We start from the raw sequence: 22,247 nt of genomic DNA, 5'->3' as shown, positions 1-22,247 counted from the left end.
ATTCATCTTCCATTATATTAAAAGGTGATTAAAATGAATTGGTGGATGGCAGAATTCCCTGGGAAAAACCAAGAGGAGCCCCATGTCAGTGATGTGTAAGGGAATACTGCCAACTAAAAGAGCCAGTCTTTGGTTTTTCGGCTGGAGTTTTTACAGGCATATTGCTTTTAGGCTTTGGTGTTTGGGGTTTTTTTTGTGTTGTTTTATCTATCTGCTGCAGACAAGAGGTCTCAGACAGCCCTTGTGAAGGAAGACTATTGTAAACTGTGAAATACTCTCTTCCTTCCTCCGGAGATTCCACTGGCAAAGCAATTCTGATAAAGTTTCCTCCACTCAACTTCAGAGCTTCTGCCATGACGAGGATGAGCACTTACCAGTAGGAAGCTCATAAAACAATTTGAAAAAGTGAATCTCCAGGAAAAGTTGTAGGATTTTCTGCCTCCTGGCTCCAGAGAGGATATAAACTGTTCCAGAGTTGTCTATAATTTTTCTGTGTATACAATTATAACAGCTGATCAATGTTTTAGAAAAAAAATAAGGCTGCCCTATCAAAACTAATTATCATTAGTTTGTTTTAGGATAATGTTTACAGAACCCCTGCAAAATTAGGCCCTGCTGCATGATGTACTGTACAGGTGCATTAAAAGTACCAGCCTCTGTTAGGAGGGTTTACAATCTGAAGAACACAGACAGAGAAAGGTTGGCAGACAGGAAATGTTTTCACTCCCAATTTATAGATGAACAGCTGAGGCTAAAGAAATAACGGTCCTGATCCGATGCTACCTGGAAGTCTCTGGAAGTCTGGTTTTCTAAGAAAGGCTGGCCCAGGCCTGGGCTTGCAGAATGAGTCTGTGACATAGCCAAGAGTTAACCTCAACTTTCCAGAGTTTCTTGATAGTTTGTTTGTATTTCTAGCTTTGCTAGGCCACACCTGCTAGGAAGCCTTCCTCTCTCTAGAAATATTCAGTATGTTGTTTTTCATCCTCACTCTATTCAATAACTGACTTTGACATGCTTTCTAGGACTTTGTTGCCATTTCTAGTAAACTCATATTTTGATAGTAATTGAGGCTGATTTAGAATATACTCATTATTCTAGCCTTTTTTCTGTGATGGATTCCTTTGATGGGCAAAGATGTATTAAAGTATGGCTACTTGAAAAATATTTTTTTGTTAAAAAATTGGGAATTGATGCCAGCTGAGACCTTAGCTTGGAATCCAGGAGCTGCTGGTTTTTATTCTGTAAGAACAGGCTGAGGCTCTAAAATAAGAGCTCCAACATGCGCTCTATAAACTTTAACTATGCTTTACAGATATGAAGTGGGTGCTACCCTGTGTCCTCCTGTCACTGACAACCCTTGTTGAGTCCTTTGCATGGCTAGTCTTGTTAAACCTCACCCATAATGGTGAATCTTTATGCCTGGAATACCAGTTTGGCAACTGGACTGTCTGGTGGAGCCTCCATAATAACTGCTTGAGTGGACACGGAACAAGGGATGGGGTGACGTAGCTCATCAGGGCAAGGGAATACCACTTTGTATCGACCAGGGTTGGGACTGCTGGGGAATGTGGACTCTGTGACAAGGTTCTAGTGTCATGTCTTTGCACAGGGTTGAGAACTGAGCTAATGTGTCTATTACTCGTGTTGTCCGTTCCTTACCTGCAGCCCTCAACAGTACTTGTGAGACCTCCTGTAACAGAGATGAGAAGGATACTTAAGCGAGAATATCCAGAACTACTTCTATACGTCGTGTGGCAAGTCACTTACCTTATCACTGAAGTGGCATACATGTGAAGGTATGCATGAGAAGAGTGGAGTGGTGCAGCCAGAAGACTACTGTGCAAGGAATCAGTGATCCTCATGTCTCCTGCCTTCTCACGTATGCAGCTGCATTTTGAATAGCCTATGACTGCTTACTAACCCACTATAGCAAAGTATCCATGATTACTCAGGCACGTGTCTCTGTACCATGGACACCATGTGACTGCTCTATGCAGTAGTATAATTAATTAGTGTATATACAATAAATGTGCATGAATTCAGTATGAGACTAGTGTATTGTCTTGTCCACCTGAAATATTATATGCACCTGTTCAAGAATTGTAACTCTATTGAGGTAGGGATATTGGAGCACACGGTCCAAGGGACTCTTCAAAGTTAAGTCTGCATTCCAAGCTTGACTGCTACAAATGACTGATGAATCTGTATTGTGAGCAAGACTCTAGAAGAATACTAGCAATTCTGGGCTGGCAAACCTTACCACAAATGAGAACTCTGCACAGCATGCTGTGATCCACAAGGAAGGGCTTGCCCAATGCTGCAGTTTCCATCTCTTACTAAAATTTAGTTATCCAGCTTTGAGTGTCGGTGCCTTTCTTACTGAGATCCCAAAAGAACCAGCACCTCCTTGCTGCAAAACATTATGCTAGGTAAAAAGTTGGAATCTGCTTATTCATGCAACTAACTCAAGCTAACCATCTTGCTCCTTCCTCATATCCTGGAATTGTGTGTTTCTGTCAGTAAAACTATGTAATGTAGCACTTGGCAGTTTGTCAGCACAGTGTGTCTTTGTGGGAGGGTTTATCTGGCAAGGAGAAGTGTCAGGCTTAATGTGTGGGAGGGTCAGATCCCGGGATTTTCCAAGAAATTTTTTTCCACAAGAAATTTCCCGTCTCGTGGAGGACAGGCCAGCTGAGAGAATAAAAGGCCGTAGTAAAGGCAGGGGATTACACAGTCCAGACACTTGGAGCTGAGCTTAATCTTCAAGTCCGTATTCAGCAACTTAGCAACAGTAATCAGTCGCTGAGAAATATCGCGGAGGACTTTTGCCACCCAGCCACCACAACTACAACCTGTGAGTATAAATGGAGAGTGTTATTCTGTTTAATTGCTCAGCTAAAGGAAAACTGGACAGATAGAATTCTGTGTCAGTGTTCTTTAAAAGCTGTTTACATTTAAATGCTATCTTGATATTAAAAACTGTTAGAAAATGAATAATTTCTTAAAAATGGGAATCTTAAATCTTCAGAATAATTGTTTAAAAGTATGTAGAAAAGATTGCATAGACAATATTTTTTATTGAATTGTAAAAAGTCAGTATTTGTTCTTTACAGATGTGTTCCTTTGATCTCTCATAGCCATCCACTTAAAAGATAAAGAGAAGAGAAAACTCTCAAACATGATTTGCTTGTGGTTCCTATCTCTTCTTGCTTATGGTAAGTGTGTATTTCTCTGTTTCCCTGCTTGCCTGTCAAATACATAATTGGCTCCTGTAGTTTGCTATGAAGTCTGCAAAGCCTTGTGTGATCAGATGTAGTTTCACAGGCTGAAGTCCCTGCACTTGATGCTGACATGCCTGTTTTGAAGCTTGCCAGTTGATTGTTTATAAAATAATTGCCACTACTTTTAAAGCAGTTTCAAATATTGGCAAGTTTGCAATATTTATAGAGCTTTATATATCCACTCCTAGAGAGAGGAGGGAAAAAGTCAGACACCAACTTTTTGACATCTTTTCATTCTAGGACTTACAATACTGCAGGGCGTGAATTGTTGGACATACCATTATTCAGACACAAATATGACCTACAGGGAAGCAGAGCTGTGGTGCAAAAAGAGGTATACTAATATGGTTGCCATTCAGAATAAGGACGAAATCAACTATCTCAATAACTTCTTACCCTTCAATCCGGGTTACTACTGGATTGGAATCAGAAAAATTAATGAGGTATGGACCTGGATTGGAACTAACAAAGAACTAACAGAAGAGGCAGAAAACTGGGCTTCAGGTGAGCCAAATGGCAAAGGGAACAATGAGGACTGTGTTGAAATCTACATCAAAAGAGGGAAGGATGACGGCAAATGGAATGATGAACAGTGTGAAAAAAAGAAGGTCGCCTTGTGCTACACAGGTATGAATGTGATAAAGTGACCCTGTGGAGATGAGATGGTGGGTGGGATGAGTTGGTTAACGTAGTCTTACATATTAACTACCTGACCCTGTAAGCACTTGTACGCTTATCCTTACTTACAGGGCTAAGGTTTTTCTTGTTCCAAGAGCTGGATCGATCTCAGTTACCTTTTAGCTCCCAGAATATTATACATCTGGGAGCTAAAATGCGCAATCACCAGGCCTTCTCTATAATCAGTGGAGGGAAGCAGGCTCTTCCAGGTGGTGACTTTCATTCCACTCTCAAGTGGGTGTCTCAGCTAGATAAGAATTGCCCTTTTGGAGGCGTCTGCCTGCTGACTATAGACCACTGGATTAGATAGACACTTTGTGTAAGAGGTGGCTAAGGCTAGGTCAAAACACAAATGCAAGTGAAATATCAGCCAAATTAGAGCTGTGGTGAGTTAATGAAGAATGTACCTGTTGAGGATTTCTACCTACCCCACTGTTGTGGTTTAACCCCAGCTGGCAACTAAGCACCTCAGTTGCTTAGTTGCAGCTGCTCACTCACCTCCCTCACTATGAGATGGGGGAGAGAATCAGAAGGGTAAAAGTGAGAAAACTTGTGGGCTGAAAGACAGTTTAATAGCTGAAGAAAAGCCGCACATGCAAGCAAAGCAAAACAAGGAATTCATCACTACTTCTCATGAGCAGGCAGGTGTTCAGCCATCTCCAGGAAAGCAGGGCTCCATCACGTGTAACGGTTATTTGGGAAGACAAGCACCATAACTTCAAGCATCCCCCGTTCCTTCTTCCCCCAGCTTTATATACTGAGTATGACATCATATAGTCTGGAATATCCCTTTGGTCAGTTGGGGTCAGCTGTCCCAGCTGTTTCCCCTTCCAGCTTCTTGTGCACCCCCAGCCTACTTGCTGGTGGGGTGGGGTGAGAAGCAGAAAAGGCCTTGACTCTGTGTAAGCACTGCTCAGCAGTAACTAAAACATCCTTCTGTTATCAACACTGTTTTCAGCTCAAATCCAAAACATAGCCCCATACTGTGAAGACCATTAACTCTATCCCAGCCAAAACCAGCACACCCACGGTATATTGTTCCTTTTGCATTTTAAATATTGCTACTATCTACCTGAGAACAAGTGGTCATGGAATTTCCAGTTTGTTTTGCTATATAAAGTGCTTGATGAGTGCCACAAAGATAAACAAAGTGGTAGCCAGGTTTCATTAGTGGCAATTGATGATTCTTTTATAATTTGCTGTATTTTTTTCTTCCCCCCCCCCCAGCTTCTTGCAACCCATCTCTCTGCAGTGGCCGTGGAGAATGCATAGAGACTATTAACAATCACACTTGCCATTGTAACCCTGGATTCTATGGGCCTGAATGCGAGTTTGGTAAGATTACTCCATCCTGCTTTTCAACCAGGGCAATATTCATGCTAGCTAGTGTTCAGTTTGGCTTGTTGATTCACCTGCTCAGCCAATGAGACTGACTGTGTATGTTCTTGTGTTTCTTTGAAGTTAAGAGTTGTGATCCACTAAAGAAACCTGATCATGGGAGCCTCCAGTGCAACCATCCATTGGAGAACTTCAGCTACAACTCATCCTGCACAGTTCAGTGTGAGGAAGGCTATGAACTGACTGCATTGGAATCTGTATACTGTACCTCTTCTGGGGACTGGTCTGCCCCCCTTGCAGCATGCAAAGGTGAGCTTCTCAAGCATGATAGGTGAGCTTTCTACATTATACATAGCTCTAAAATTGAGTGCTGCTCTGTTAGTAGGTACAAATTGAAGTTCTGTCCCATTCCTTTGTAATTAGTTATGTGGTAAAGGTGCTATTTTATTGCAGCACACAGGTCTTTTTGCTCCTGAAGAGATGAAATAGGCAGGATGAACGTTCTGGCCCTGGTCTAGATTTCCTTGTAGGGAAAGACTTTTCCACCGCTTAGTGGGGAACAAGGGATGGAGATGACCTAGCTTTGAGACTGCTCACAACAGGCCAGTTAGTCCTGACTGCAGGAATTATTTTTGAGGTGTTCAGCTTAGAATAAGCTACTGTTTGAAGCAAATAAAAGCATCAAACATCACCAAGCAGCAGTCAAAATGGGAAAATTTTGGATTGTAACTAGTTGCTGTCATGAGCTGCAGATGAATTTGCAGCCTTGCCTTAAGAGTCAGTCTTCCATTTTGAGACTTTCCACTCCTATCTGCTTTCTGAAATGGCAGCATAGTAGATCTCCTTTTTAAAGCTGCTTCCATTTAGCCAATATGTTGCTAAGTTTCAGGAAAGAAAAAAACTTTTTATGGTTTATTGCAAGCTAAGCTCTGTGTGTTTCTTAATGCTTTTCAGCTGTGACCTGTCCTGCCTTAGAAATGCCTGCTCATGGTTCTGTGAACTGCTCCCATCCCTCCGTGGAGCTCACCTGGGGTGCCACCTGTGAGTTCACCTGTGAGGAAGGATTTGCCCTGACAGGACCAGCCACACTGCAGTGTGGGTCTTCTGGGGCCTGGGACAGGCAGCAGCCATCCTGTGCAGGTACCTTTCCTTATCCTGCTCACCTGAGCACTTGGGGCTGTCAGCATTGGTGTGTTGAATTCCTGAGGCATCTGTGCTGATTTCTGTTATGATCTGTGTGTTGCAGCTGTGAGGTGTGAGGCTGTAACCTGGCCAGAAGAAGGCTTTGTGACCTGTGACCATGGTCCTGCAGATCTCACCTATCGCTCGCGTTGCGATTTCCGCTGCAGCGAGGGCTACGTTCTGGATGGCCCATCCAGCATTGAGTGCACGGCACAGGGACAGTGGTCAGAGCCAGTGCCAAAATGCAAAGGTAAGATTTACTGCATTGGAAATAATCAATTAAAGCTTAGAGTAGCTCGAATACTCTCAAGAGACTTTCTCATTCAACTGTAGTCAAGGAGTAACAGTCATCCCCAGCATGTTTATAGCACTTTGCATAAGCAGATCTCAAGACAGAGATCATTTAGCCTGTTGTATTAAAGAGGAAACAGCAGTGCAGGGTGACAAGCAATACTCAGGAACTGTGTCCCCAACACAGATGATAACAGGCTTTTGAAGTGGAGTGTTCTGACAGAAGCCCTACATCCCAAATGGGAGCCAGTGTTTGTTTATGCAGTGCACTTGTGGAGTATAACCTGCAGCCCGTCTCATGATAGCTTGCATGCTTTAGGTGCATGTTTAGGGGTTCTGGCTGCACTGTGCAACATGCTGAAAGCTGTGTTTCCTGAGACACTCCTAGGTCTGAAGGGAAGTACTATGGCTTTGTAGGGGACAGCTCCAGGCAGGGCACTCCTCTTGTCAGCTCAAAAAAGAGTGTTTATCTTGACCTACTCCAAGCTAAGCTCTGTGCTGTTTCTTAATGTTTTTCAGCTGTGACCTGTCCTGCCTTAGAAATGCCTGCTCATGGTTCTGTGAACTGCTCCCATCCCTCCGTGGAGCTCACCTGGGGTGCCACCTGTGAGTTCACCTGTGAGGAAGGATTTGCCCTGACAGGACCAGCCACACTGCAGTGTGGGTCTTCTGGGGCCTGGGACAGGCAGCAGCCTTCCTGTGCAGGTACCTTTCCTTATCCTGCTCACCTGAGCCCTTGGTGTGTTGAATTCCTGAGGCATCTGTGCTGATTTCTGTTATGATCTGTGTGTTGCAGCTGTGAGATGTGAGGCTGTAACCTGGCCAGAAGAAGGCTTTGTGACCTGTGACCATGGTCCTGCAGATCTCACCTATCGCTCGCGTTGCGATTTCCGCTGCAGCGAGGGCTACGTTCTGGATGGCCCATCCAGCATTGAGTGCACGGCACAGGGACAGTGGTCAGAGCCAGTGCCAAAATGCAAAGGTAGGATTTACTGCATTGGCAAATACAGTTTTCTTGTCACTGGAGAACACACTGAAATCCGTATTCCTACAGGGTCCTGGCTCCAAACTAAACTCTGTGCTGTCTCATGTTTTCAGCTGTGATTTGCCCTGCCTTAGAAATGCTTGCTCACAGCTCTGTGAACTGCTCCCATCCCAAAGCCAAATGAATTTGAAAAAACAGGGTACATGTACTAGTGCAAAAAACAGGGCCAAAGACAGGAAAGTCCTTAATGACTCTTAACCATTTCTTTCTGTATTTCAGTTGTACAGTGTGAACCACTGAGCTCTCCTGAGAAAAGCTCTATGGATTGCTCACATGGTGCTGGGAACTTCACGTACAACACAGCCTGCCACTTCAGCTGTCTAGAAGGATGGACGCTCAATGGTTCTCATGTTCTTGAGTGCAATCTTTCAGGAAACTGGAGTGCTGGTCTGCCCACATGTGAAGGTATTTTACCTGTGACTAGCCACAGAGAGGTGGCCCTGGGTTTCTAGTCAAATGAGGTATAGAAGGGTGGAAGATGTAACACCAACAGTGAGCTAGAACTTCTAGTGAAGTCCATGAATTAAAAAGCCCAACAAAATCGCTCCGTATTTTTTTTGAAAATAGAAGAGGGGAAAATTCCTAAAAGGTCTTGGTGAAAAATGTTGATTTCTTATCCAAAACCAAAAGCTGCAACCTGATCTTGGGTTGTTTTGTTTGGGTTTTAATTAAAATATTTCTCATGTTGAGCTTTTTCCATATGAATAAAGAAAAAAAGCTTTTCTGGAGAAACAGAACCTTGTGGTGAAATCCGCATCCATAAGTCTGTTTCTCAGTGGAAAAGTTTATAGATTTGTTAATTTGGTGTGATAGTTTCTTGGGTGAACTCCTTGGCCAAAAGACCTCACAGAGCTTTTCTGTCAAAGGCTGTAATTTTACAGGTCAGAAGTCTTTGTCTTGCCTTCCCATTCAAGGCATTAAGAGCTCTGTCACTGTCCTTAGTGGGAACATCCTTGCCCTGCCTGAAATGCTTTTGCTTGAGGTTCTAAAAGCTCAACTCCACTTTATTTGCTTGAGCAGAACTTAGAACCTTGAATAATTTAATTGGTCTCAACAGGATTGCTCAAAGAGGAAGACAGTGAGAATTAAAATATGAACTTAAACATGAAAAATAAAAGATGAGCATAAAGTGTCATGTGAGGCTGGAGGTTAGACAGACCCTGGTATAGCTAGCTTGTTGCCTTGCCATTGCTTTGTCAATGGGTGGGATAATTTTTAGTATGCAGCTTTTTACCTTGTGTACAGAATGTGTCCTGTCTCAGCAAGAGAAAACTTAAGGGTTACAAGCTGCAATTCTGGTTCCTCTTGAAAAGTACAAGATAAAGGAAGAAGTAGAGAGGGCTTCAAAGACCACACATGACTCTTGATCTCACTGAAATTTTTTCATCCTCACAGCTTCTGAACAAGTCAGCTATGTCTCTGTGGGCATAGCAGCCACAAGTGCCTCTCTGTTGTCCACGGCATCATTCCTCCTTTGGCTTGCAAGACGTTTCCGAAGAAAAGGTGAGCAATTGGAGTGGGCCCACTGGTTTTATTTACCTTCCTGAAAAATTTTCAGGGGAGGGCAAAAACACCCCTCCAAACCCCAATACCTCGCTTTTTGAAAAAATGAAAATTCCCATACTTAAAGAAATTTCAAAATTATTTTCAAGAAGCCTGCATACATGCCATGTTTGGCTTTTGGATGAACATTTTAAAACAAAAAATAGTAAAAAAATTAATATTTAGAAAACAAGAATTAGAAGAAAAAAGCAACATTTTATTTATTGGTAATTACTACCAGAGAAAGTGAATGGGTATTTGAGATGGGGCTAATGACAACATAGTAATAACTGCCTGTGAGATTTATTGCTAGATAATGGCTTTTTATCAGATATTCAGAAATGAGAGGGGTTTTAGTAGAAGAAAAATTTTGCATGATGGGGCTTTCATCTTGAAATGCTAATATCTTTTCTTATTCTTCTTGCAGCAAAGAAATTTACTCCTTCCAGGTAAGTTCCATCTCAAAAAAAAAAAAAAAAACCACCATGAAAAACACTGCAATCACTTTGCTAAAATCCTTTTGATATAAGCCAGTTGTCATGAAGGTATTTTTCATTTCTGTTTTTTTATAGTAGCTGCCAAAGCCTAACCACTGAAGGTAGTTTCCAAAGTGCTGGCCAGAATGTCTAACTCTGGGTGTTTCAGGTAAGCACATGAGATAGCTGCACTCACAAATTCTCTTCCTTTTAATCACACAAGGAGAGCTGTTAATTGCTATACAATTGCTGAAATAGTAATATGTGCTTTGGGGTACCTAATAGGCATCTTGGCATTGCATGAAAGTTCTTAACAAGACTGATGGATTTATTGCTTTAGAAATGGTTATTCAGCTTCTTAAGGATGATTGTGCTTAGCATTCTGTCCAGCTGCATATAGTATTAGGAACACTTTTGTGCATTTTTGCTACCTGCTGCATACAAAGTTCCTCTGAAATGAGAGCAAATACAAATCCATGCCAACTTTCCAATTTATAGAGGAATTTCATTCTCTCTGCAGGAATTGAAGCCTTCTTTACTTACGTCTCAGAGATTTCTGGAGAATGAAACTGCATGCAAATCAGCAGCTGTCCAGATGTTTTTACCGCTTGCTGACAAGATGATTGACCTTGTGTATTGTTCAGAAATTTTGAATTCAAGCTGTCTGGTATTTCCATTGAAGACAAGCACAGAGTAAAACTCTGGCCTTCTGGCAAAATACTGTCTACATTCAGTCATGTAGTTATCATAACTGGGAGCTTGCCATCTCTTGTCCAGATGGTGAGCAAATAGTAAGCTGCTGCCTAAAGAGGAGGCTGGTTTCTCCTCTGGTCTACTCAAAGGTACCTAGGTGAGGTGAAGACATGCATTATTTCACATCACTTACTACACTGCTGGAGATGTCTTCTCTGGAGTCGTATGGGTTATACTTGTAGAAACAGAGTAATTGGGATGAAAAAATATTCATTGAATAGCTTTGAAACCATTGATCTGGTTTGTTGTCAAAGTCAGTTTATTTTAAGAGGATGTCCTAGTCCATAAATAGGCCTGTAATGATACAGGCCATTATTAGGGTTTCTGCTGCATGTCTCAGAAAGCTTAGCAACTTTAAACTCTTTCTTTTTCTTTTTTTTTTTCTTTTTTCTTTCTCCCCCCTTTCTCCCCCCTTTCTCCCCCCTTTCTCCCCCCTTTCTCCCCCTTTCCCCTTTTTTTTTCTTTTTTTTTTTTTTTGGTAATAGCACTAGGGAATCATAGTGCATATACTAGGTACTCTGGTTTCTGAATGCAGCAAGTAGATCTGAAATGATGTTATCCCTGTGGGATTATGCACTGTAATACAGGTGTATACATAAATATTTAATTGTGCATTTTTTACTGTGGAGATTTCTGTGCTATTAACTGTAAATGTATTGTAAAATACTTGTTCCTGAGTAGGTCTGTGGCCATTGATCTGGGCCCAGGTAATTTTAAAATAATTCAGAGGTGTTTGTAAGGATTTCATGCCTGCATATGATTTACAAATAAAATGGAAGCCTGAGATTTGTGTATATGTATTGCAAGTATGATTTATTATGCTGTTAAAGGACTTCAAATGAGAAAGTCTTTCTTAAGTTATGTTTAAGTTATAATCATAAATTAAAAATCTCTGACATAGAATCTGATACGTATTGTCCTATTTGTAACAGTATTTAATAGAATGTTTTAATGTAATGCTCCCTTTTTGGAAATGTACATCATCTAAATGATTTAGGTCAGCCCTTAGATACAGCTTCATCAGGAGAACTGGAGGGGCTGGGGGAAGACTGGCTAAATAGCAAGGCTGTCCCTTATTTAGCTGTCCATTTTCATAGCAGTCAAGGAAAGAGAAGCCAGCAGATGGCACTGACTGCCTGGGAACTAGCACAGCCAAAGCTGGACCCCAAACCAGCATTCCCAGTTCTGAAAGGAAGTAGGAAGGCTCAGCGACGTGTCCTTGTAATGCAGGTGCCTGGACCAGCAGTGAGCTTTGCGAGAGGTATGCTCAGGAGGGCGAGGAGGGCAGAAAGAGAAGCAAGTAGGTGATCTTGGTGCATAGTTAACACCACGAACCCCTCAGCCTATACAGGTCTTTTGCAGCCGTTTCTGCTGGGAAGTTAGCTGAGCGCGGGAGACCATGGACTAATAGGTGAAAGCACAGCTCTGGAGACTAGTGATGGCTGCTGTCTATGGACCTTTGCTCCCACCCTGGCTTGGGCTGGAACCAAAGAGTCTCCCATGGGCTAGTACTGGCTAGATTCCAGTGATGGCCAGACACTCCTGTGGCCACCCTTCCCCAACCCCTGACATAGCCAAGGAAGCTGTGGCTCTCTGTAGCTGCTGCCAGGAGCCAGGCCTTGATTATAAACCATGAGATGCATTCCTGCCCTAGGCAAAGCTCGAGAAGCCATCAGGCCTGTGAGCAAGGGAGTCAATTAAGAGGTGCTGTGCCACAGTGGACAGGGCCCATTGCTGTTTATCCCAAACCGATTAAAGAACTGAGAGCGGCTGTCAGCGCTTCCCCCGCCTTGACAAGGTGGGGCCCAACCATGTGAGCAGATGTAGAGCAGTAATCCTTTAGGTTCCCTGAGGGGACGTAGAGATTAGCCTGAAACGCCCTGCTCTGAATCCCTGCAGGAGCTGTTTTGAGAGCTAAACCACCACATGGGTCCCCCAGCCTGTCCTTGTTGTTGTCCTCTATATGCATGGCCCCATAGCATCCTCTGGAGAGACTTGCTCAGGCCAGCATGGTTCCTACCCTGCTGCAGTCAGGGCAGCCCAGCTTCTCCTTTCCTGACCAGAGATGGTGCTTCTAGCAGCTTTCCCTGGGATCTTACAGGGGCTTTATTGCCAGAAAAGAGACTATAAAATTACCCCTTCTCTTTCTCCCAAGGCTTCATCCCTTGTGACTTCTAGAGGCAGCAGGAGCGAGACCACATTTGGGTGGGATCAGTCCTCTATCTCTCCATATATCCCCTAGGCCAGACAAAGACTCCCTGAAGGGGATCTCCTTCCTTGCAGTGACTTACAGGTTATGTCTACCCTCATAATTAATGTTAGTCCAGGGCGCAGGCAAAACCCTAGCCTGTGCCCGTCCAGGTTGCTTGATACTTGGTCCTCTCCTGGCACTTTTTTCCTGCTTCAGGATATGAATTACCAGTTAGGATGACATGGTGTGTCCAGGTCCTTAGGATCTTCAGGAGGTTGGTTTATTTGCAGTAGATGTGTCTCTGTACCGGTGTCTGTGAACACAGCTCTTCTGCATGCTGGCAAGAATGGCCATGGGAATGCTGGCTGGCAGGCAGTCATTTAGCAACTCCCTTATATCGCTCCTCTATATGGTGCAGTGCTGTGTGACCACCGAAGGGCCGCAGGGTCTTTTCTGGAGGGGCTTTCCTTATTTTCTGTTGTTCCATTTCCCTTAAATTCCTCAGCTGTCCCTGGGCCTGTGGCATTGTTCAGAATGGGGTCCGTGTTTTGCTTGGCATCTTATTTCGGAGCAGATACCTGCTTGTGCCGTGACCTATGGAAGCTGTGAAGGTGACATTAACTGGGAGGCACGCATGTCCTTTCACAGCTCTGCGTGTTTGCTGCTTGGCAAGGGGATGGTTTTTGTGGCATAACTTAACACATTCCTGATGAACCGAGCTACCTGGGTGGCTTTAGCTTTTTACATCTGTAGTCTGACAGAAGGGGACTTAGAAACAAAATTTCACTTAAAGTCTCAAACAGACAGGTAGTGTTTGATTTGGGGTGGGTGTTTCGGTGGCCCTTGATGATACGGACAGTGTAAGACCTGCCCAGATGGGGTTTGTGCCTTCTGTTTTCATAAGCAATTAGCCATCAAACAGGAAGTCATTTACCAGGCCCTGGCTGAAGTTGCCTTCCATAGCTCCAGTTTTCAGGGGTTGAACTGGACCCAGCATTTGGCCAGCAGTTCTTCATTCACGAAGATAAGTCATTGCTACAGGGTCTGGAGACTGCACATCTTTGCAGGTCCTTGCGTGCTTTGCTGAGGACTGGCAGCAGGGACTTTAAAGCAGCAGCTCCCACAGGAGTTGGTGTTGTGATCAAATCACTAACCTGCTCAGCTCCTGCTCTGGGAGCTGTCAGAGGATATTAGGGCCAGGAGGCCAGACTGCAACATACAATGTCTGTGCAATGCAAAATACTTAAACCTCTGTGAGTCTGGTTTCTCTCCTGAGTCTTAGTCCTGTTTGGATTCCTCCGGTTCTTGCAGGGGGCTGGCTCCCTCCTCTTGGCTTGAGCATGCTGCTAGTATGTGGCTGGTGGTGGGTATTTGGTGAGGGATCTTCAGCCCATAGACCTAAAGGAGCGAGTTGCTATGGTGAGTTCTTGGTCAGGGACATAAAGGTCCACAACATCGCTGCTCCCTAGGAGCCATAACTCACATCAAATGAGAAATACAGCATGGGCTTGCCCATGGACAGGCAGGCCATCCTCCTGTTGGTAGTGGGCAGTGGAAGCTTGGTGGAGGGCAGGAAAGCAGGCATCAGAGCCCAGCCTGTCATAGCATTTGCACAGTTGTACTATGGAGCTCCCTAGCCTGGTTTACAGCCTCTCTCATGCACATGTTTAGGGAGAAACAAGAAAAATTGCAGGTTAGATTTGACCAGCGGAGTCAAAACCTGCTGGATGGTTATTGCTACTCACCTGGCACTATTAAATCTCACCTAGAAGGGAGGCTGACTTGGCCAACATAGTTCAGCTGTGGCTCCAGTGGTGAGAAAGAAATCCGCAGCCCAGAAAGTGTTTCCACAGCTGATGATGGCCAATGCTTTTTCCAGCTCAGGAAAGCTGCTGCGAAGAACAGGACAGTGTGCAAAAAGCACAAATGCCTCCTCAGCAAGGCAGCAGATGCCCCCGGGCAGCTGCCAGCAGGTTTTCTACCTGCATTCCTACTTCAGGGAAGGACATTCCCTGAAAAGCCCAACAGTTGCTTTGACTTTCAGCCTGGGCCAAGTGGGACCTTCATCAACTTCTCGCCTCGCCAGCTGCCATGAAAGCAGTGATGGCAGGTGTGAAATTGCAGGTGACTTGCTTGCTTCTGGCACTCCAGTGCTGTCATTTTGGGCTTTTGACAGCCTCTGAGTGGGCAGGAAGAGTGAATCACATTGAATCCATACCTTCTGGAGCAAGCCTTGGGTCAGAGAGCTTGGGTGGAAGGAAAAGGGTTAAAGGGGAGACAGGAAACACTTTGTTCAGGGCTTATTCCACAGGATGATTTCTGGGAAAGGAGGGGCTGCAGTCAGGCAGGATGTATTCACTTTGGGATCTTGGGAAATCAAGCCTAGCCTGGCCTAAACCAAGAGGAAAATATAGTGCAGCCCACGCTGCAAGAAACAGCGGCGTTCCTGTTTCACCTTATCTTGTGTCAGTGCAAACAATCCAGATAACATAAAAATCAGACATGGTGAAATGCTGGCTTCACACGAACAACCAAGATACCCCATGGGGAAGTGATACAGTTTGAGCAGAAAGACAGTGGGAGTTGTCCTAGAAAGCCCCATCCTAAGATAGAAAAGACCTTCTCCAGTCCTCACTATTTCCTCCTCCTCCCTTGCCTCAGCTGGTACCAGGAACCCCAGGTTGGTCCCTGGGTGGAGAGCAGGATATGGTGTCTGTGTCACGGGGCTGTTCCCAGGCTGGAGTCTGATCTGCACGGCCTTCAAAGGCAGCAGAGGAAAGCTCTGCAGATGAGTTAGGAACTGCTGGGTCATTGTCAGAACAGAGATCTTTGTTGCTTCACAGCAAATCACTTTTGACCAACACAACCCCTGCAAACAACCAGATGTATCGGAGGTTCTTCCACTGTCAAAGGCACTTGTGGAGAAAAACTCACCAGTGTCAGTAACCTCTTGCAGCTAAAGGCAGAGGATTTGGCTGAAGCACTTGACAGCGATGAAGTAGTCATCATGGAGTCATGCAGGCAGGAGCAGGGAGACAGCCCACGTTCTCCACTGCTCTTCCTCCTTTCCTGGAGGGAAGAACAGCTCCATCTCTGTTTTGCACGGCCCTTCTCGCCTGCCACTTGCGCTCTTCTTCCTGGTTTTTTTGGTGGGTACAGGGCTTGGGGTAGAGGTGAGAGACCCTCGCCATGTGCCCTCGGAGGGAAGAGTGGCAGTTTGCATTGCGTGGGCAATTGGTAAAGCCACAGTGATTTTTGCACGCACTACTCAGACATGCAGCGTTTGCTCAGGGAGGTGGTTTATCTGCACTAAAGAAAGGCCAGCTCTTCACCTGAATGCATTTGTCTCGCTGCTCTTTTGAAATGGGGCAGCTGGATATAACTGCTGAGGTCAGTACAGATCAATCTGGTTCATTTTCTTTTCCCTCTACTAGCTCGCTCTTTAGGAATATTCAGTGCCCTGTTTAATTTGCCCTGCCTGAGTAGAGGGTTTCACTTCTGGTATAAAATCCTAGCTGACGTGCTGGGAGGAGAGCACTCAGGACATTAGAAAATTCATGCCTTTCCTAAGATTGAGTTTAAAATCTGGATTTTGAAAACATACTGGACAGGAAAATCTTCTTGTAAAGTAACTAATTACTTACAATCAAGACTTACTCAAGTCATGTAAGCACTGAAAAGAAGTCAGATACAGATCACCCTTGTCTCCAGGCTGCAATTCATTCAGTTTGGCCGCATTAAATTCAGAAGCGGTTCCTTTAGGTGCTGGCAAAAGTGTTTCAAATGCTGCCAGACGAAGCTAATAACACGCGCACACACGCGCGCGCCCACGTGCACACACACAATGGGTCAGTCAATGCTTTTGTCACTTTTGCTTCCTGTTTCCCTGCACACACACACGGCAGATTTTGGTTCTCAGCCCGTTAAATGGTGAATGACCCTTTGCAACATCCTTCCCTGTCTACTAAGCGGGAGCAAGTCTTGCAGGTCAGCCTTTTGGTGACAGAAATTGGTGATGGAGACTCTGTGGACTTTAAAAGCGCTTTATTCATGTTCCTGCATGAGCGGTGGAAATGGCAGTGGTTGCGAACAGCAGACGGATACTCTCTGCTTTCATGTCAGCACTGAAGTGTAGCTCCAGAAAGTGATTCTGCCTCAGAGAAATGCCCTGTGCAAGGATGAACCATCTGTCTTGAAGGAGTTTGGGGAACATGGGCTCCCCTGGCCTTTGCAATGAGCAAAGCTAACCCTGAAGAGCAGGTTTCTCCTTGAGCTTTCACCTGAGGAAAGAACTTGTCAGAGGATCTTAGGAAATGGCATTTGAGGAGCCCTGAGAAGTTGCCTAGTCCAAACCCCTGTCCCAGGCTGTGAGTGATACTGCAGGTGGAAGTTGGTGCTGTGCACCTCGTGCAAAAAGCAGAGGCTCTCTGAGAGGAGCCTGGGTGGCTCCCGGTGCAGTGGCACTCCATGTCTGCAGGGATGCTCCAAGCAACCCCGGGGATTTGGGTGCACAAGTCCCGGACAGTGGGGTTGATTTGGTGTCTGAATCTCTTTGGCTGCTTCGGAAATCCCAAGCTGGGGCTATTTGCTCTTCTAGCACTGAGCTTGTGGCCTGGAAAAATGAGCGCTTGATTTAATTCCCCAGCACTGCTGACAGCTAAGTCTGGGAAATTCATGCCTCTACCTTCTGTCTAAAACAGAATCATAGAATCATTTACGTTGGAAAAGACCTTTAAGATCATTTAGTCCAACCGTAAACTTAACATTGCCAAGTCCTACTAAACCACGTCCCGAAGCGCCACATCTACACGTCTTTTAATACCTCCAGGGATGGTGTCACAACGATACTGAACTCCTTAGAGAAGAGCTTTGGGACTTCCCTAGGGAGAGCAGAGGACCTGTACCAGGGGAATGACAACATTCTTATCCTCCTGCCCTCTCTCTCTGCTGCTGGATATGAGGCCAAACAGGCCTTTGCTCTGATCTGGGACAGCCGTCCTTCTGTCCCCATGTCTGGACTGGGAAAATCTAAGCCTTCAGGGTGTTTGGATGCTGTGGGAGCAGGTGCAATAGGAGACCTAAAAAACAACAGATCAGAAAACATATGGGACCACCCCAGCTCTTAATTAACCTAATTGCTGTAGCTTCCACAAAGGTCTGTATGTTTGCCTAGCGTGTTGTTTCCAGTGCAGGCAAGCACCGGTCCCTGCGATAGAGTGCAGCCATGCTAATTATGCTATCAGCAGCACCTTCCTTCCCAGAAGGGGCCCAGCAGGCCAGACCACCTCCCTAAAATCCAGCTGGTGGGCCCAGGGTGCAGGTCCTCGTACCTAGATGTACAGCCCACCCCTCTAAAGAGGTGCTGTAGGCTTCTCTGGAGAGAGAGTGGGGGTGAGGAATGGGTTTTGTAAGCTAGGGAGGGTTGTTACAGCCCAGCGGTTTGACTTGTCTGCCTGTCCTCCATCAGAGATGTTACTTGCTGCAGGGGCAATGAGTCATCGAGGCTGCAGGTGGTCGGCTGATAAATGTATTGAGCCAGCTCACCTGCATGTTCAATGGCACAGTAAAACCACTAGATATTTATAGAAAGAAATTGCATCCTGACTGGCGAAAAGAGAACACGCTAAATGCTCTTTGGTGACAGAGCACAGCTGGGCTGCAGTCCTTCATTCAGGACTTCAAACCAAGAGAAAGGGTAGTCGAGAATCTTTACTAACCTCTCGATGCTCAAGACAACAGCAAGTTTTTTTTCACTGCAGAGTCACTCTTCCGCACTGAAAGTATTTGGAGAACAAAGTCACTCCCTGTTTAGTTAAATATTTGTCTTTTCACGGCACTGAATTGTAAATAAAACTTGTCCTAAAAATACTACAGATACCTCAAAGTTTCATGAGGTTCAAAGATGTCCTCTAACAACAATCCTTGTGTTGTGCTGCAAACTGAAATTTGAAATCAGTTGTCCAGATGTCTGGTATAGAGCAGCCCAGCCGGCCAGCCTGCTCTTTGTAAGGGAGCAGCTATTCCCACATATGTGTTTCACTCCAGCAGAGCCTGGATCCTCTCTGAAGCTCAGGGGATGGAGACTTGAAGCACAGCAGAAGGAGCTGCCTTGAGAGCTGCAGAGATGCTAGCGAGTGAGGAGGGAGAGTGCAGTATCTGATGTGGGCACATCTTGTCTGGCCAGCCAAGCCAAATGTTTATTACCTTTGGATTCACCATGCTGCCCAAAAAGCAAAACAGACATGTAGTAGTGTTGGCAATCTCTGTAGGAACCTCCTGTCTGCCAGATTCTCTCTCCCTGCCCTCCCAGCAGGTGCCAGCTGGGTTTTTGCTTTCTTTCATCCTATGATCATGTTTCATCAAAGCAAGCACAGTCAGGGGATGCAAAGCCCAAAGGCTTACTAAAATTAGGCCTGATCTTTGGTCCTGTTTGTAAGTTGTTTCTAGGCATGGTGACATCTGACATACAAACTGACTAAAATCAGGGTTTGCAAGTCCTAAGTGCAGCTATGTATTATTGTTTGCAAAGTCCTTTGCAGCAGCTGTGTGCCTGGTAGAACAAAACAGCAGCACACAGGCACAGATCAAAGAGCCCCCGTGAAACAGATTTCAACATAGACAAGCAGCCTACGCTATCAAACTAGCTGACAAAGGAGGATCATGGGAGAAGCACCGCGGCTGTGATTTTGACACAATCAAACCATGTTCCATGCCCATGACTCAGTACTGGAGTCACACAGGTTCACTGTCGAGATCGCTGGGTCTTCTGCAAAAACAACGAATGAACAAGATGTTAAGTCCCAATTAAGTTAATGGGGCTTAAACAAATCTTTCCAGTTGACTGTAGTGGTTTGTGTTTTAGTGGATCTGGGTCTTGCTAAAGCTTCCCTTCCCCCTTCTTACCATCAGAGCTACTTAAATAACAGTGGTTAGTAAGGAGGCATTAAGAACAGCAGTTCAAACCCCAAAGCACGACCAGAATAGGTGTTTGGAGTCCCCTGTATGAAATACCTTCAAAGAGGTGATGAATTAGCAGCAGAGGAAAGGAGGGAGGGCAAAAGTGTGGTTTGTGCCTGTTTTGTAAACTTAGCTTGTGGGTTTTTGAATGAAGAGGAACTGTTGGATGTCAGGTCTCCGGTTTGGCCGATTGCCTAACATGCCCTGGAAATCAGTGCCCATTGGTAGTGCTGTCCTCATACCTGGGCTAGAAGAGCATTCGCTCAATGCTGGATCTGAAATAACAAATCATCCCAACTCTGGTCTGCTCTTTGGGCAACAAATTTGGTCTAGTTCAGGTCTTCATGAAGACCTGGATGGCCAGAAGCGCTCCTCCAGGCCTGTGCTCAACCTGCCTGCTGCAGAATGGGCTTCTAAAGCGCATGAACCAAGGTGAAGGTGATTTCATCTTGCAGCAGCCTGGGTGTGCCGTGATACACCTCTGGTGCAGAGCTCTCTGTTTTCCTTTTCCTTGCTACATGGTGTCCCCATATGCTACAGCTTGTGAGAAGGAAAGGGGGTATATGGGGTGCATCATGCCCCAGGATGGGGATGGAGCTCTGGTCTAGGATATCCTTGTGAGACCTGAAGGGATGCAAGTTGAAAATAAAAAAAGGAGGTGTTCTCCACTCTTCCTTCACCTGTCCTGGAGATTGCCCTCCTCACAGCTCTCTCTCTGCCCTAGGGAGATACAGGGAATCCTGGTGGTAGCCCTGGCTTGGGGCAAGGAGCAGCTTCTGAAATGGGCTGCTCCTAGACTGTTAGGAGCTTTATAGGCCAAACCCAGCATCTTAAACTGCACCTGAAAACAAACTGGCAATCAGGCCTAATGAACACACTCCCAGGAAGCTTTGCAAGCCATGCTTTTGTTGCGACTCCGAGTATAAAGGTCTACAGCCTCTCATTTGATGAACAGACAACAGCATTTTTTTTCCTCCTAACAAGGTTTCCTTAGAAATGGATCCACTGCTGAATCCCGAGTCTGCCTGGCATATTCTGGGGGACATCTGGCGTAAATTCTTCATTATTAGATTACATTAGTTGCAGCAATAATCATTCACATGGGATTATTACATCCAAGCTTGTCTCATTGCCTTTATCCTTTCACACATTGTCTTTCCTGGTTCCCCATCAAAGGGCTGTTGTGAGTCTGTGTTGGAGCAAGAAATTAACTTGTTAGTAATTTATGCATCATTTCCTCCAGCCACATGTATTTAGGGCAAGATCAAGAAAATATAATAAGGAAGTGGGTGGGTATTGTCACTGTGGGGCTGAAATAATTCCTTTGGTATCACTGTAAATCCTTCCCTCACATATGAAAACCTGCAATCCTGTCCATCGTTAGCTTATTTTGCTAGGCTGTATCAACAGGACATTGAATCAGCTCCTTTGTGTGCCTGCAGAGTTCATGTCCTGCTACTTGTGCTCGTAGCCACACAAAGTGCTCCAAGTGGAGGTTTAAGATTTTGAAAGAGCAGTGTTTCATAGCCTTTCTTCTGGCTCCTGTCACGTAATTAAAGCTGTGCCACCTAACACTGGAGATTCATTTCTGGAGTGGCTCCATGCTCTGGCAGCTGCTGTAGTATCTTAGGTCTGAGAAAGGGAAAGGGATAGCAAGAGGGATCCAAGCACCACAGCCCAGGGCACCCAAATCTCACTGCTGTGGGAACTGGGGAGGCAAACCTGAGTGGATCTGAAAGGTCAGTGGCAGGTTCGAGAGGATCTGAGTCCCTGACTAGTGACCTGACTGCTCGGCAGCCCTTCCTGGGTAAAAAAAAAAAAAAAAAAAAAAAAAAAAAAAAAAAAAAAAAAAAAAAAAAAAAAAAAAAAAAAAAAAAAAAGGAGGAGTTTGGATCCGTCTTACCCACAGCAGTGTAAGGATGTAAAAGGAGCAATGCTTGTAGGGAGAAGAGACAGCAGACAGAGCACACTGAATTTCTGTGGCTCCTAAAGACGCCCAGAGCTGATGCCACAGGGTATCTTATCTTTCCATGCCTCTCTTCTCACCTCCTGGCTCCAATCCAGACTACCCTGCAGGGGAGGTTCAGCTCCATGAGAACTTGAATCTGAGGAATTTGTTGCAATTTCAGATTAAGAATTTCCTAAAAGTGCAAGAAAAATCAAACCAGCAATTCAGCACCCTTGCCAGCTCTGCCTGCCTGGAGTCCCTGCGGCTGTTTCTCCTGTGGGAGATGTCTCGGTGGTTGGCACTTAGGAGGAAGGGGCTGTGTGGCCCACCTTGGCTTTAGCAAGGCTCTCTCTGCTGATCTGAAGGGGTTACGGCAGTGCAGAGGCTGCAATTTCTGAAAGTCTCTGGAAGGAGAAGTCTTGAGATCACTCTTCACTCTGGGACCTGCATTTTTTGTTGCTGTAAATGTGAAGAAGTCTAGGAGAGGGAGGTGGTTAAAACCCCCCAGCAGGTCTGACTCACATCCCAGAGGAATATTCTTTGTGCGGTTGTGCTGGGCTGGGCA

The 22,247-nt window shown here is 45.2% G+C and overlaps 1 protein-coding gene across 3 annotated transcripts; it reads left to right on the top strand.

The window, feature by feature from the left end:
- The first annotated feature begins 1,328 nt into the window (after positions 1–1,328).
- SELE (selectin E) lies at positions 1,329–11,494 on the top strand. Of its 3 annotated transcripts, none has more exons than XM_049808655.1 (14): positions 1,329–2,854; positions 3,138–3,215; positions 3,522–3,908; positions 5,187–5,294; positions 5,421–5,606; positions 6,252–6,437; positions 6,544–6,729; positions 7,290–7,475; positions 7,567–7,752; positions 8,035–8,220; positions 9,211–9,318; positions 9,785–9,806; positions 9,933–10,002; positions 10,354–11,494. In XM_049808655.1, the coding sequence occupies exons 2-13, from the start codon at positions 3,179–3,181 to the stop codon at positions 9,985–9,987; spliced, it is 1,833 nt and encodes a 610-aa protein (XP_049664612.1). In that variant the 5' UTR covers positions 1,329–2,854; positions 3,138–3,178; the 3' UTR covers positions 9,988–10,002; positions 10,354–11,494. The 3 variants fall into 3 exon arrangements, with proteins under 3 accessions (XP_049664612.1, XP_049664610.1, XP_049664611.1); XM_049808653.1 differs by having other exon boundaries at positions 1,332–2,854; positions 9,930–10,002; XM_049808654.1 differs by having other exon boundaries at positions 1,332–2,854; positions 3,114–3,215; positions 9,930–10,002.
- The last annotated feature ends 10,753 nt before the right edge of the window (positions 11,495–22,247 follow it).

The sequence above is a fragment of the Accipiter gentilis genome, chromosome 8 (genome assembly GCF_929443795.1).
Source record: "Accipiter gentilis chromosome 8, bAccGen1.1, whole genome shotgun sequence".
Lineage (NCBI taxonomy): Eukaryota > Metazoa > Chordata > Aves > Accipitriformes > Accipitridae > Astur > Astur gentilis.
Note: the sequence above shows the minus strand (reverse complement) of the source record. Positions and strands in the feature narration are given on the sequence as shown.

Bases quoted from the DNA above. Each gene is read 5' to 3' on its own strand.
- SELE (XM_049808653.1), top strand. From the start codon at position 3,179: ATGATTTGCTTGTGGTTCCTATCTCTTCTTGCTTATG. The intron at 3,216-3,521 runs GTAAGTGTGTAT...TTTTCATTCTAG, and splicing joins CCTATCTCTTCTTGCTTATG to GACTTACAATACTGCAGGGC. The intron at 6,438-6,543 runs GTACCTTTCCTT...TGTGTGTTGCAG, and splicing joins GCAGCAGCCATCCTGTGCAG to CTGTGAGGTGTGAGGCTGTA.